At 38.0% G+C, this 15,345-nt stretch overlaps 1 protein-coding gene across 1 annotated transcript; it reads right to left on the reverse strand.

The window, feature by feature from the left end:
- Window positions 1-6,276: 6,276 nt before the first annotated feature.
- On the reverse strand, window positions 6,277-14,030 carry LOC138853211 (glutamate-gated chloride channel alpha-like). Its single transcript, XM_070088710.1, has 3 exons — window positions 13,911-14,030; window positions 8,481-8,597; window positions 6,277-7,314 (listed from the first exon to the last, which is right to left on the reverse strand). Exons 1-3 carry the CDS (start codon window positions 14,028-14,030, stop codon window positions 6,946-6,948), a joined length of 606 nt encoding a protein of 201 aa, XP_069944811.1. The 3' UTR covers window positions 6,277-6,945.
- Between the last annotated feature and the right edge of the window lie 1,315 nt (window positions 14,031-15,345).

Genomic DNA, 15,345 nt, shown 5'->3' on the forward strand with positions numbered 1-15,345 from the left:
ATATGAAAAGAAATATTTTGAATTTCTTTCAATTTCACTAATAGCTTTAAGCTCCTCCTGCCTCTCCTGGTTCCTGTAAGAGTCATTTAGCTTAAGTTCGATAGTTTCCACTTCCCTGGTCAGCGCCTCCCTTCGTGTATCAGATATTCTAGCACTCCTGAGGAGCTCAGTGACTCTTCGTCGTCTTCTGTAGAGGGAGCGTCTTTTTCTCTCCAGTTTACTCCTGCTCTTCTTTCTTAGGGGAATATGCCTAGAACATGCTTCGGCTACCAGGCAGTTGATCCTTTCAAGGCACTGGTTTGGGTCCATGTCATTTAAGACATCTTCCTAACATGTTTCGTTTAGGACATGGTTTACCTGGTCCCAGTTGATGTTCTTGTTGTTGAAATTGTATTTTGTGAAGACACCTTCAAAGGTACATGCATTCTGTTGTTTAGGACCCCTATGCATGTACGTCTGGACTTCGATTAGATTGTGATCGGAATTAGTTGTTTTTGATATTCATATGTCTCTTATCAGGTCCTCATTATTTGTGAAGATAAGGTCAAGTGTGTTTTCTAGTCTTGTTGGCTCCACTATCTGCTGGCTTAAGGTGTGTTTTTCGCAGAGACTTAGTAGCTCATGTGTGTGTGACCTTTCATCTGCGCTACCTCCGGGGATTGTTTCAGCTATAACATTATTTGCTACATTCTTCCATTTTGTATGCCTTAGGTTGAAATCACCAAGCAGTAAGATGTTTGGGGATGGAGCTGGAAGGTTTTCCAAACAGTAATCGATTTTCAGTAGCTGTTCCTTGAACTGTTGGGAGGTTGCATCTGGTGGCTTGTATACAACCACAATGACTAGGTTTTGGTTCTCGATCTTTATTGATAGAACTTCAACTACCTCATTTGTGGTGTTCAGCAACTCCGTGCAGATAAGGGACTCTTTGACATACAGGCCAACCCCCCCTTGTTGCCTGTTTTTTCTGTCGCATCTAAAAAGGTTGTAACCACTTATCCATATTTCACTGTCAAAGTGATCTTTTGTGTGAGTCTTTGTGAAGGCTGCAAACATTGCATTAGACTCCACTAGAAGTCCACTGATAAAAGGTATTTTGTTGTTGGTGGATGGCTTAAGGCCCTGTATATTAGCAAATATGAACGAGGTTGTATTCTGTGTTTGTTGGGGGGATTTTGTTATTGGCATCAGTAGTTGTAATAATTCTGGAGGGCCATGGGTGGCCACTGGCTGCGCCTCCAGTCCAACAAGGCTCCGAGGTGGTGGACTATTTTTGTTATTTCCTTCCATTTAGGGTAGGGATGCCGATGCGGAGATCCGATACATCACAACTGTTTTCTACTAACCTTATCTTTCCCCTAACTCTGGATCTGCTGCTATACCATATTTGTTATTACTGCTATAAACATGAACCGGCCATCTATCTTCCACCTATATAGGCTGACCCTAAAAGAAAGAAAACACAATCACCATCATTCAGTTAATAGCTGTCGTGCCAGACGTGAACAACATCACAGTTCGAATGACTCTCCGAATTGTACCTTTCAGAGTTCAGGCACTGCAATTATTATTATTATTATTATTATTATTATTATTATTGTTGTTATTGTTATTGTTATTATTATCATCATCAGTGCTTTTATTATTTCCATTAAAATGTATAAATATTGTTCTTAAAAGCTTTCTTTTAAAATTAAATTTATATTGTTTCAAAAGTTAAATTACTGTCGTTCATAATGTTCTTTATTCCATACATTTTAAGGTACTTTATTCCTTACGTTTTAAGGTACTTTATTCCTTACGTTTTAAGGTACTTTATTCCTTACGTTTTAAGGTACTTTATTCCATACATTTTAAGGTACTTTATTCCTTACGTTTTAAGGTACTTTATTCCTTACGTTTTAAGGTACTTTATTCCTTACGTTTTAAGGTACTTTATTCCTTACGTTTTAAGGTACTTTATTCCATACATTTTAAGGTACTTTATTCCTTACGTTTTAAGGTACTTTATTCCTTACGTTTTAAGGTACTTTATTCCTTACGTTTTAAGGTACTTTATTCCTTACGTTTTAAGGTACTTTATTCCATACATTTTAAGGTACTTTATTCCTTACATTTTAAGGTACTTTATTCCATACATTTTAAGGTACTTTATTCCATACATTTTAAGGTACTTTATTCCTTACGTTTTAAGGTACTTTATTCCATACATTTTAAGGTACTTTATTCCATACATTTTAAGGTACTTTATTCCTTACGTTTTAAGGTACTTTATTCCATACATTTTAAGGTACTTTATTCCATACATTTTAAGGTACTTTATTCCTTACGTTTTAAGGTTCTTTATTCCATGCATTTTAAGGTACTTTATTCCATACATTTTAAGGTACTTTATTCCTTACGTTTTAAGGTACTTTATTCCATACATTTTAAGGTGCTTTATTCCATACATTTTAAGGTACTTTATTCCTTACGTTTTAAGGTACTTTATTCCATACATTTTAAGGTACTTTATTCCATACATTTTAAGGTACTTTATTCCTTACGTTTTAAGGTACTTTATTCCATACATTTTAAGGTACTTTATTCCATACATTTTAAGGTACTTTATTCCTTACGTTTTAAGGTACTTTATTCCATACATTTTAAGGTACTTTATTCCATACATTTTAAGGTACTTTATTCCTTACGTTTTAAGGTACTTTATTCCATACATTTTAAGGTACTTTATTCCATACATTTTAAGGTACTTTATTCCTTACGTTTTAAGGTACTTTATTCCATACATTTTAAGGTACTTTATTCCATACATTTTAAGGTACTTTATTCCTTACGTTTTAAGGTACTTTATTCCATACATTTTAAGGTACTTTATTCCTTACGTTTTAAGGTACTTTATTCCTTACGTTTTAAGGTACTTTATTCCTTACGTTTTAAGGTACTTTATTCCTTACGTTTTAAGGTACTTTATTCCTTACGTTTTAAGGTACTTTATTCCTTACGTTTTAAGGTACTTTATTCCTTACATTTTAAGGTACTTTATTCCTTACGTTTTAAGGTACTTTATTCCTTACGTTTTAAGGTACTTTATTCCTTACGTTTTAAGGTACTTTATTCCTTACGTTTTAAGGTACTTTATTCCTTACGTTTTAAGGTACTTTATTCCTTACGTTTTAAGGTACTTTATTCCTTACGTTTTAAGGTACTTTATTCCTTACGTTTTAAGGTACTTTATTCCTTACATTTTAAGGTACTTTATTCCTTACGTTTTAAGGTACTTTATTCCTTACGTTTTAAGGTACTTTATTCCTTACGTTTTAAGGTACTTTATTCCTTACGTTTTGAGGTACTTTATTCCTTACGTTTTAAGGTACTTTATTCCTTACGTTTTAAGGTACTTTATTCCTTACGTTTTAAGGTACTTTATTCCTTACATTTTAAGGTACTTTATTCCATACATTTTAAGGTACTTTATTCCTTACGTTTTAAGGTACTTTATTCCTTACATTTTAAGGTACTTTATTCCATACATTTTAAGGTACTTTATTCCTTACGTTTTAAGGTACTTTATTCCTTACGTTTTAAGGTACTTTATTCCTTACGTTTTAAGGTACTTTATTCCTTACGTTTTAAGGTACTTTATTCCTTACATTTTAAAGTACTTTATTCCATACATTTTAAGGTACTTTATTCCTTACGTTTTAAGGTACTTTATTCCTTACGTTTTAAGGTACTTTATTCCTTACGTTTTAAGGTACTTTATTCCTTACGTTTTAAGGTACTTTATTCCTTACGTTTTAAGGTACTTTATTCCTTACGTTTTAAGGTACTTTATTCCTTACGTTTTAAGGTACTTTATTCCTTACATTTTAAGGTACTTTATTCCTTACATTTTAAGGTACTTTATTCCTTACATTTTAAGGTACTTTATTCCATGCACTCCATACACGGTGCCCCGCGGCCGAGTGGCAAAAGCTCTCGCTTCACACGGCGAGGTGTTCGGGTTCGATTCCCAGTCCACTAACACCTGGGTGTTAGTGGACTGGTGTGGGTAGCATCCTGGGACAAAACTGATCTAATTTACCCAAAATGCTCAGCACAACCAGCGGTTTTCTATATAGTAGTATGTCAGTGATGTCAGCTGGACCTTGTACGTGTACTTGTGGTAAATAAAGATAATATTATTATTACATTATTCCATACATTTTATTGTACTTTATTCCATACATTTTAATGTACTTTATTCCATACATTTTATTGTACTTTATTCCATACATTTTAATGTACTTTATTCCATACATTTTATTGTACTTTATTTCATAAAATTTATTGTACTTAATTTCATAAAAAATATTGTACTTTATTTCATACAAATTTACAATGTATATATACTGAGAGTTGACTTGAATTCTTATTTTGGATACGAACATAGCAATTAAAGTCAGTTTAAAGCCTATCGTGTAGCAGATAGGTTTCAAACTCAATAGACCAAATATATATCCACTTACATATGCTGTTTCTCCCCCCCCCCCAAAAAAAAAGATAAAATTTTCACCCATTTTGTAACTTCCTATATGTTATATTTTTGAGGTAAATAAATAGATAGAATTTAAATTTCATTTTTACTTTCCAAATGTGTTTTCCGTAAAGACGTAATCCAAATGTTATTTGCTCAGCAGCAGAACGTTGGTGCCCAGTCCACAGGGTATGTACACAGAGAGGTGTGTCTCTCAGTGTATATTCACTGTTTCCCATTGTATATATACAGTGTGAGTTTGTTTTAATCCAAAGTTTACGGATAAAAATATTCTTGATTGGTGGGGAATAGTTTATAAACATTCTTAATGACTCTTGTGTAGTCGATAACATTAACAAGCAACCCATCCAGTCCCTAGACCCATTATGTGTCTGTAATGTTTTGGGTACTTTCCACAGGATGTTATCAACAAATTTTGTTGAAAATAAGAAAAAGTTTTGGAGTGAGATTAACAAGTTAAGGAAGCCTAGAGAACAAGTGGATTTGTCAGTTAAAAATAGGAGAGGAGAGTTATTAAATGGAGAGTTAGAGGTATTGGGAAGATGGAGGGAATATTTTGAGGAATTGTTAAATGTTGATGAAGATAGGGAAGCTGTGATTTCGTGTATAGGGCAAGGAGGAACAACATCTTGTAGGAGTGAGGAAGAGCCAGTTGTGAGTGTGGGGGAAGTTCGTGAGGCAGTAGGTAAAATGAAAGGGGGTAAGGCAGCCGGGATTGATGGGATAAAGATAGAAATGTTAAAAGCAGGTGGGGATATAGTTTTGGAGTGGTTGGTGCAATTATTTAATAAATGTATGGAAGAGGGTAAGGTACCTAGGGATTGGCAGAGAGCATGCATAGTTCCTTTGTATAAAGGCAAAGAGGACAAAAGAGAGTGCAAAAATTATAGGGAGATAAGTCTGTTGAGTATACCTGGCAAAGTGTATGGTAGAGTTATTATTGAAAGAATTAAGAGTAAGACGGAGAATAGGATAGCAGATGAACAAGGAGGCTTTAGGAAAGGTAGGGGGTGTGTGGACCAGGTGTTTACAGTGAAACATATAAGTGAACAGTATTTAGATAAGGCTAGAGAGGTTTTTGTGGCACTTATGGATTTGGAAAAGGCGTATGACAGGGTGGATAGGGGGGCAATGTGGCAGATGTTGCAGGTGTATGGTGTAGGAGGTAGGTTACTGAAAGCAGTGAAGAGTTTTTACGAGGATAGTGAGGCTCAAGTTAGAGTATGTAGGAAAGAGGGAGATTATTTCCCAGTAAAAGTAGGCCTTAGACAAGGATGTGTGATGTCACCGTGGTTGTTTAATATATATATAGATGGGGTTGTAAGAGAAGTAAATGCGAGGGTCTTGGTAAGAGGCGTGGAGTTAAAAGATAAAGAATCACACATAAAGTGGGAGTTGTCACAGCTGCTCTTTGCTGATGACACTGTGCTCTTGGGAGATTCTGAAGAGAAGTTGCAGAGGTTGGTGGATGAATTTGGTAGGGTGTGCAAAAGAAGAAAATTAAAAGTGAATGCAGGAAAGAGTAAGGTTATGAGGATAACAAAAAGATTGCGTAGTTTAGAAATTAGGAGGAGGTGCGGGATTACCAAAACTGTTGTCCAGAGGGCTGAGGAAGGGTTGTTGAGGTGGTTCGGACATGTAGAGAGAATGGAGCGAAACAGAATGACTTCAAGAGTGTATCAGTCTGTAGTGGAAGGAAGGCGGGATAGGGGTCGGCCTAGGAAAGGTTTGAGGGAGTGGGTAAAGGAGGTTTTGTGTGCGAGGGGCTTGGACTTCCAGCAGGCATGCGTGAGCGTGTTTGATAGGAGTGAATGGAGACAAATGGTTTTCAATACTTGACGTGCTGTTGGAGTGTGAGCAAAGTAACATTTATGAAGGGGTTCAGGGAAACCGGCAGACCGGACTTGAGTCCTGGAGATGGGAAGTACAGTGCCTGCACTCTGAAGGAAGGGTGTTAATGTTGCAGTTTAAAAACTGTAGTGTAAAGCACCCTTCTGGCAAGACAGTGATGAAGTGAATGATGGTGAAAGTTTTTCTTTTTCGGGCCACCCTGCCTTGGTGGGAATCGGCCAGTGTGTTAATAATAAAGAAAATTAACTTTTGAGCCAGGAGTCAGATGTAGCTAAGAACCTCAGTGACGTTAGTGCTGATGCATCAGCTGATGTTATTGCTGATGTTGAAGGAGACACTTGTGTAACATTTAGGAATGTTTATTGATGAAACATTTCGCCAAATGTTGCACAAGTGTCACATTCTTCAACTTATCGATTTTCAAAACCAATTGCATCACATTATTGCTGATAATAGTGCTGATAATATTAGCTTTGGTGATAGTACTATTAGTTGTATTGATTGTCTAATAAGTATTAATATTAGTGCTGAAGATAGTGCTGATGTGAAACCAGTTCTTAGTTCCTAGAGAAGCAAACACTGAAAAAAATCACCAGAAATACAAGTAAGGTTACTGGGAATATCAGGACCACCTTCCTATTGATTTCTGCGGCTCTGTCCGCACCGGTGCGGAGGTGTGATAGGAAGTGCAGGCTCTCCCTCACTTTCCACTGCACGGGAAAGACCTGCACCTTGAGGGCCTCCTGCCGGAGCCGGAGGTTCTCCACCAGCACCAGAACCACGATGATAAGGAAGTCCTCAGAGATGAGAGCCAGGTACCAGACATCGATAAGCTTGAGGTAAGAGGTTCTTGGCATGGTCAGGCTAGTCTGACTGAAGAAGGTAGCCAGTAGCAACATCGCTGTCAGTGATACCATGATCCGGTCCTGACCCAAGAGAAAGAGAATCCCTGTTATTGTATGTTTCGGAAAATAGAAAGAGCGATAATAAGAAACAGCATTTTACAGAAATCTCACACTTATCAGACTTCTTAAAAGAGAGTTGATTAAAAGAGAGTTGAGATAAAGCTTCGGTCCGTTCTGCGCCACTGTCAAGTCACAACTAAGCGAGGAAAACAGAGAAGGCCAGAAAATACGTTGGGAAGGTGGAGGAGGAAGAGGCACAAATACAGTATAATGCGATCCTTTATTGATGACGTTTTGCCCATCAGGTAACAAGCAGAGACTTGATGAAGGCAAAACGTTGCCAATAAAGGGTCGTATTATGCTACATATGTGACTCTTTTTACTGTGTCAGTGTTTTATATCATTCCTCTTTATGCGGAGGGAAGAGTGCAGCGGTTGTACTAGTAGAGTAGTAGTAGTAGTAGTAATAATAATAATAATAATAATAATAATAATAATAATAATAATAATAATAATAATAATAATAATAATAATAATAATAATAATAATAATAATAATAGAAGTAGTAGTAGTGGTGGTGAGAAAAACTTCATATTAGTAATTCTTGCAGTTAGACAACAATGATGAAAATGCAAGTTGTTAGTGCTAGCATGATTCATGCTCAAGCACAGTCACTGAAGCATCACAAAAGCACTTACATGTTTATTTTTCAAGGATCATTGAATGTGGTCAAACTGCATATTAAGATATAGTTTTTGTGATCTCAGTAATTTCAGATTTATCTTCTTCCTCCTCCTCTTCTTCTTCTTCTTCAAGGATAAACATGATCTACACCAGGAGTAAAAATGTTTAAAACGTTTCTTTGGTAAAGCCCAGTAAACAGTGAATTTTCTTGTATAAACATCACGAACATCATTCAGCAAAGAAACTACGATGATTAGAAAATAAATAAGCAATATCAAATGAAAATACAGGACACAATAAGAAATATTAATGAATTCTTTTTATGACGCTTGGTAGATAGCAAGAAGGTTCACTCAACTGTAGGCCAGCTGGTTCTCTTCTTGATCAGCTGGTTCCCTTACCTACTGGCCAACTGGTTCTCTCACCTGTGAATCAGCTGGTGACTCTCCCCTCGCCTAGTAATCAGCTAACTCTCTCGGCTGATAGTCAGGTTAATTGCTCACCTGGAAGTCAGCAAGGTCGAAGAAGAGAGTGAGGTAACAGACGATGACCAGCATGAGGCTTGGCACGAAGGTGGTGCTGATGTAGTAGCCGAAGAGATTACTGAACTCCAGCACCACCTGTGACAGTCGTACCACACTATAGCAACAGCTATAACAACAACAATGATTATAACAATAATAAGAACAACAATAATAACAATAATAATAATAAAAGTGTAATTTAGGACTTTGGTTTATACTAAACGAAAAGACAGTAAATATGCCAGAATACATGAGAATATCATGTGCACTTTAGAATTTTCAGTTAATCTGAAACAGTGTAACCAACTTTGCAAAATGCCTTCTGAAGTTGCCTGTCGCTGGCTTCAGGTGATAATATAATGGATTTGGCTGCTTCCAGCGGGTACCAGCCCTCCATCTGGAAGATGATGATTGTTCACGTTGCTGTGTTAGTGGGCGAGGCAGCCTGTTTCTTATGTGCTGCTAGATGCTCTGGTGCCTCCATGTCTGGAGCAATTAATATGATGAGTCTTTATCTGGGTCTGAAAAAGCCATTCCATCTAGAGAAGCTCAGAGTGGATGCTGTGCAATCGCTAGATATTTTTATGGTGATCTCCCACTGTGTTTAGTAAACGGGTCGGCAGACAGCATTTTATCTGTGTGGTCTTGTGCCATTTCAGGCTGGAGTGTGACTGCCTGGTCGTCTCCTCAGGTTGCCCTTCCTTAGTACACCTGCTGTGGCTTGTCCATCACAAGATGAAACAACTCTGAACTGGGGTTTTGCTTACTACTTGTGGAGTCAAATGAGCTTTCTCTGGATCTCCGCCATGAGCTGGCCCTGCCCTCCCTGTTTCAGTTTTGGGGTACACCTGGAAGGAGCCTTTTGCCCATTTTGCGAAGTTTCCCTTAGCATTTCATGAATGTCTTTTGCAGATGAAGTGCCTGATACGGTTCAACGTAAATAAATACCAGGACCTAGTCCTTGGGAACGTAAATATCTCTGTCCCTTATAAACTAAATGCACGTATTACAGAACTTGATCACACAGAATGTGAGACGGACGTAACAAAGATGGTGAGGCATGATTCACTGTGCATTACACAACCACATTTTGTATTTCCTCTACAATCAGCCAACTCCAAGGAGTTTGTCGTATGGTCGTCCGGGCACCACGATTATGCTGTGAACAGCTGCCAGTTATATGTAAACCAGTCAAGTTGAACAATTAAACTCCACACGGGTTGACTATGCGTATACCGGTGTGGAAAAAAAACATTTTTTTTACGTTTAAATAGCCCAAGCCAGAAGAACTGTTAACAACCAAGCCAGAAGAACTGTTAACAACCAAGCCAGAAGAACTGTTAACAACCAAGCCAGAAGAACTGTTAACAACCAAGCCAGAAGCACTGTTAACAACCAAGCCAGAAGAACTGTTAACAACCAAGCCAGAAGAACTGTTAACAACCAAGCCAGAAGCACTGTTAACAACCAAGCCAGAAGAACTGTTAACAACCAAGCCAGAAGCACTGTTAACAACCATGCCAGAAGAACTGTTAACAACCAAGCCAGAAGAACCGTTAACAACCAAGCCAGAAGAACTGTTAACAACCAAGCCAGAAGAACTGTTAACAACCATGCCAGAAGAACTGTTAACAACCAAGCCAGAAGAACTGTTAACAACCAACACAGGGGAACTGTTAACAACCAAACCAGAAGAACTCTTAACAACCAAGCCAGAAGAACTGTTAACAACCAAGCCAGAAGAATTGTTAACAACTAAGTCAGAAGAACTGTTAACAACCAAGCCAGAAGAACTGTTAACAACTAAGCCAGAAGAACTGTTAACAACAAAGCCAGAAGAGCTGTTAACAACCAAGCCAGAAGAACTGTTAACAACTAAGCCAAAAGAACTGTTAACAACCAAGCCAGAAGCACTGTTAACAACCAAGCCAGAAGAACTGTTAACAACCAATCCAGAAGAACTGTTAACAACCAAGCCAGAAGAGCTGTTAACAACCAAGCCAGAAGAACTGTTAACAACTAAGCCAAAAGAACTGTTAACATCCAAGCCAGAAGAAATGCTAACAACTAAGCCAGAAGGACTGTTTACAACCAAGCCAGAAGAACTGTCAACGACCAAGCCAGAAGAACTGTCAACAACCAAGCCAGAAGAACTGTTAACAACCAAACCAGGGAAATTATTAACAACCATTCCAGAAGAACTGTTAACAACCAAGCCAGTAGAATTGTTAACAACCAAGCCAAAAAAACTGTTAACAACAAAACCAGAGAAACTGTTAACAACCAACACAGGGGAACTGTTAACAACCAAACCAGAAGAACTCTTAACAACCAAGCCAGAAGAACTGTTAACAACCAAACCAGAAGAACTGTTAGCAACCAAGCCAGAAGAACTGTTAGCAACCAAGCCAGAAGAACTGTTAGCAACCAAGCCAGAAGAACTGTTAACAACCAAGCCAGAAGAACTGTTAACAACCAAACCAGAAGAACTGTTAACAACCAAGCCAGAAGAACTGTTAGCAACCAAGCCAGAAAAATTGTTAACAACCAAGCCAAAAGAAGTGTTAACAACAAAACCAGAGAAACTGTTAACAACCAAAACAAGGGAAGTGTTAACAACCAAACCAGAAGAACTGTTAACAACCAAGCCAGAAGAAATGTTAACAGCCAAACCAGAGAAACTGCTAACAACCAAACTAGGGGAACTGTTAACAACCAAACCAGAAGAATTGTTAACAACCAAGCCAGAAGAAATGTTAGCAATAAACCCAGAGAAACTGTTAACAACCAAACCAAAGGAAATGTAAACAACCAAGCCAGAAAAACTGTTAACAACAAAATCAAAAGTACTGTTAACAACCAAACCAGAAGACCTGTTAACAGCTAAACCAGAAGAACTGTTAACAACCAAACCAAGGGAACTGCTAACAACCAAGCCAGGAGAACTGTTAACAACGAAACCCAGAAGAACTGTTAACAGCCAATCCAGGACAACCGTAAATAATCAAACCAGAAGAACTATTACCAACCTAGTCAGTGGAACTGTTAACAAGGAAACCAAAAGAACTGTTAACTACCAAACTAGGAGAACTGTTAACAACCAAACCAGAGGATCTGTTAACAACCAAACCAGAAAAATTGTTAACAACAAAACACAGAAGAACTGTTAACAACCAAACCAAGAAAATTCTTAACAACCAAGCCAGAGAAACTGTTAACAACCAAATCATGAGACCTGTTAACAAACAAACCAGAAGAATCGTTAACAACTAAGCCAGAGGAACTGTTAGCAACCAAGCCAGAGGAAATGTTAACAACGAAACAAGAGAAACTGTTAACAACCAAACAAGAGGAACTGTTAACAACCAAACAAAAGGAACTGTTAACAACCAAGCCAGAGGGACTGTTAATAACCAAACAAGGGGAACTGTTAACAACCAAACAAGAGGAACTGTTTACATCCAAGACAGACTAACTGTTAACAACGGAGGCAGAGGAACTGTTAACAACCCAGGCAGAGGAACTGTTAACAACCAAGACAGATGAACCGTTCACATTCAAGACAGAGGAACTGTTAACAACCACATCAGAGGTAATGTTAACAACCAAGGTAGAGGAACTGTTATCAAATGGTAGGGAGGATTCAGGTGGGGGGGGAGAATCGATTATTTAGAGATAAAGGCTCAGCTTATTACAAAGTGAGCCTATTGCTGGGAAGCTGTGTTTCCCAGCTTAACCTTAAACCTTGATCCTAAGATCGTAAACAACTAGTGAGCCTAGTGCCTAGCCTAAGATTATAGTTTCAACATTTAAGATAGACAAGGAATATAAGCATAAGTATCACGAAGTGCAGCTAGTGTCTCGCCTTGCCAAGGTTATTCATGTAAATTATGAACAAAAATGTGGCTTAAAACTGCTCCTTGCCAGGGTTTTTACATTCTCGAGGATTAGGACCTTGAGTTTATCTACCATTAACATCATCGGCAATTTTTCAGACCTCGACATTAGTTTGTCTAAATTTTCTTGATGTTCGGTGGTTTTTTTCCACTGCATCTATTATTTATCTAGCCTTTGTGTCTTCAGCTAATTTTTTCCTGTCACTATTTATTTCCACACCAATGTCATTTATATAAATTATGAACAATAGTCGGCCTAAAACTAATTCTTGTAGCACGCTATTTGTGACTTTTCTTCGTTCTTACTTTACCCCATGAAGGTAAATACTTGTTGATTATTCGTCAGCCATAGATCTATCCATGAGAGAACTCTTCTCTCTGTCATATTATTAATGGTATACAATACCGATAAGTTGATCACCAGTACGTGAGTATTTTTTCTTTTGGAGGAACGTTTCGTCTGCACAATAGGCTTGTTCAGTCGAATACAGATCAAGACAACAATGGAAGCAGTAGAAGTAGTTTGGACTTGATAAGTCTTTCACCCGTCGGTAAGAGGAAGTCAATACCCGAAGCCTAAAGCATAGGCAGCCAGCCAAACCTTTAATATTACAGTAGACGTAAGATGAAGCAGTTGGAATTGATGTCACAGGTGAGCGTGGCTCACTAGTGGAAGCAGGTCATTCTAAACAGTTCCTTAGCAAAGTAGTTGCAGAGTTTCTCTTCTCCAAGATACCATCGTGCTGCTCTGGCTGACTACCTCTTACCAAAGGTGATTGACTGATCACGTCAAATGTACTAATACTGTCATTGTTGTCTTCGCCTCTGTTAGATTTTTCCTTCCTTTACTGTGTACTGCCACTATTATTAAAGACTTTTCTGTGGGACTCTATCAAAGGAGCTTTACAGAAATCCTTATCGTGGTCCACTACCTCAAAAATGCTTTGCTAAAGAAGGTCAGTAAATTTGTTAGACACAGTCTGCCTCTTGTGAATCCTCGCTCAGACACCTCAAGTTATACACATCAAGTTGGCTTCTAATTATATCTGCTGCTATAGATTCTAATAATTTTCCCATTATTGTCATCTGTGTTGTAGATAGGAAATATATTAACCACCTTTTGCATATCCGGCACGATGCCCATCTGCAAAGATAGACTGTAAAAATTAGTTAGGGGCTCGCTAACTGCCGTCTTACATTGTTGAAAAAAACCCTTGAAAAAAATTCGTCTGAACTTAGAAACTAATTTTGCTTTTAACGGTCAATCTGGTTAATAAGTATGTCCCCAGTGATTGTGATATTACAAAATTTATTTTCCTCAGGTCCACTATCACAATTTATTACTGGAATATTGTTTTGTCTCTTCCTCTTTGAAGTCAGTAAGGGAATAACTCTTACAAATCGAGCATATTTCTTTGCCATTGTTAGTAAGCTGGAACTAACTTCTTTCTGGAAAGAGTGATTATGTTCTACTGGAAGTGACACAACTCTCATCCTTCCCTACCCATCTCACCTGTACCATGCTGGTGTTGCCTTGTATGCTCGCTCTCAGCGCCTCGTTCACCAGCTCATACTCAAGAAGGCGTCGAGATCCGTCAAACCTCACTCCGGCAGCGTCCTGTGTACGAACCATCAATAACATGTAACTTCCTTATTATTATTACTGTTATTACTATTATTATTATTATTATTATTATTATTATTATTATTATTATTAGTAGTAGTAGTAGTAGTAGTAGTAGTAGTAGTAGTAGTAGTAGTAGTAGTAGTAGTAGTAGTAGTAGTAGTAGTAGTAGTAGTAGTAGTAGTAGTAATAGTAGTGGTAGTAGTAGCATCATTATTATTATCATCATCATCATCATCATCATCGAATCCCAGATAGGGGAGGGTTGCACCAGTTTCTTGGACCAAGAGCCCTTCACCATCATTAATTCATCTCCCCTGAAGGAAAGATGTATATTCAGAAATTACTGAGAGACCCAGTGGGTGTCCCTTGCGTACTCTCTGCAGATCCACCATTATCTAGAAACAGAAGTCTGGGCATGAGAACCACTTGACAAGTAAAACACAGGTGCAATAGTTAAGTATCCTTATTCCGCAACGTTTTGCCTACATAGGCTTCTTCAGTCGAATATAGAGGAGGCAACGGAAAAACTATAGATGGAAAGAAGACGTAATTAGTCCATCACCCTCGAAGAAGCAGTTTGGAGGTATCTGAAGAAGCCTACCGTGTAGGCGGAAGGCTTTGGAATAAAGGTACCTAACTGTTGCACATGTGTCTTAATTATCAATTTAACGGTATTGTATACACTTATAATATTCACACGTATGACAGCCAGACCAGAGCTATCGTTCCTCCAGATGTAGCAAGACCGCAAACTTGTAGATCAACGCTGGAATCACTAAGTTGGCGATCATACATCACATTATTCATGATACACAATACTGACAAGTTGATGAATAAACACTTGGGTATCAATATTGCTATAACGTATCACCTGCACAGCAGGCTTCATCAGGTTTAATACAGATGAGATATTCATACTGGAGACCGTGGAAGATATGGAGAAGTAGTTTTAAACTGCTCAGTCCCTCAAACTTGTTAGTTCTTCAGTCACTTAGTCTAAGGGACTGACAACCATCAGTCGAGGCTGAGAGACTGAACACATTACATCAAGGCGGCTGAGAGACTGAACACATTCCATCAGGCTGAACATCTCAATGTTTATCCACTGTCTCCAGTATTAAAACTACTTCTGTATTCTACTGAACAAGTCTACTATGCTGGCGAATCGCTTCGTTAAAAATATTCAGGTGTTGGATATGTGTCTCATTCAAAAGTGAACAATCAGCCAATCATTCTTAGTGTTGCAACTTTTAACAAGTTCCGTCATACATAGTGTTGCAACTTTAAACCAGTTCCGTCATCCACAGTGTTGCAACTTTCA

The sequence above is a fragment of the Cherax quadricarinatus genome, chromosome 25 (genome assembly GCF_038502225.1).
Source record: "Cherax quadricarinatus isolate ZL_2023a chromosome 25, ASM3850222v1, whole genome shotgun sequence".
In the NCBI taxonomy this organism is placed as follows: Eukaryota; Metazoa; Arthropoda; class Malacostraca; order Decapoda; family Parastacidae; genus Cherax; species Cherax quadricarinatus.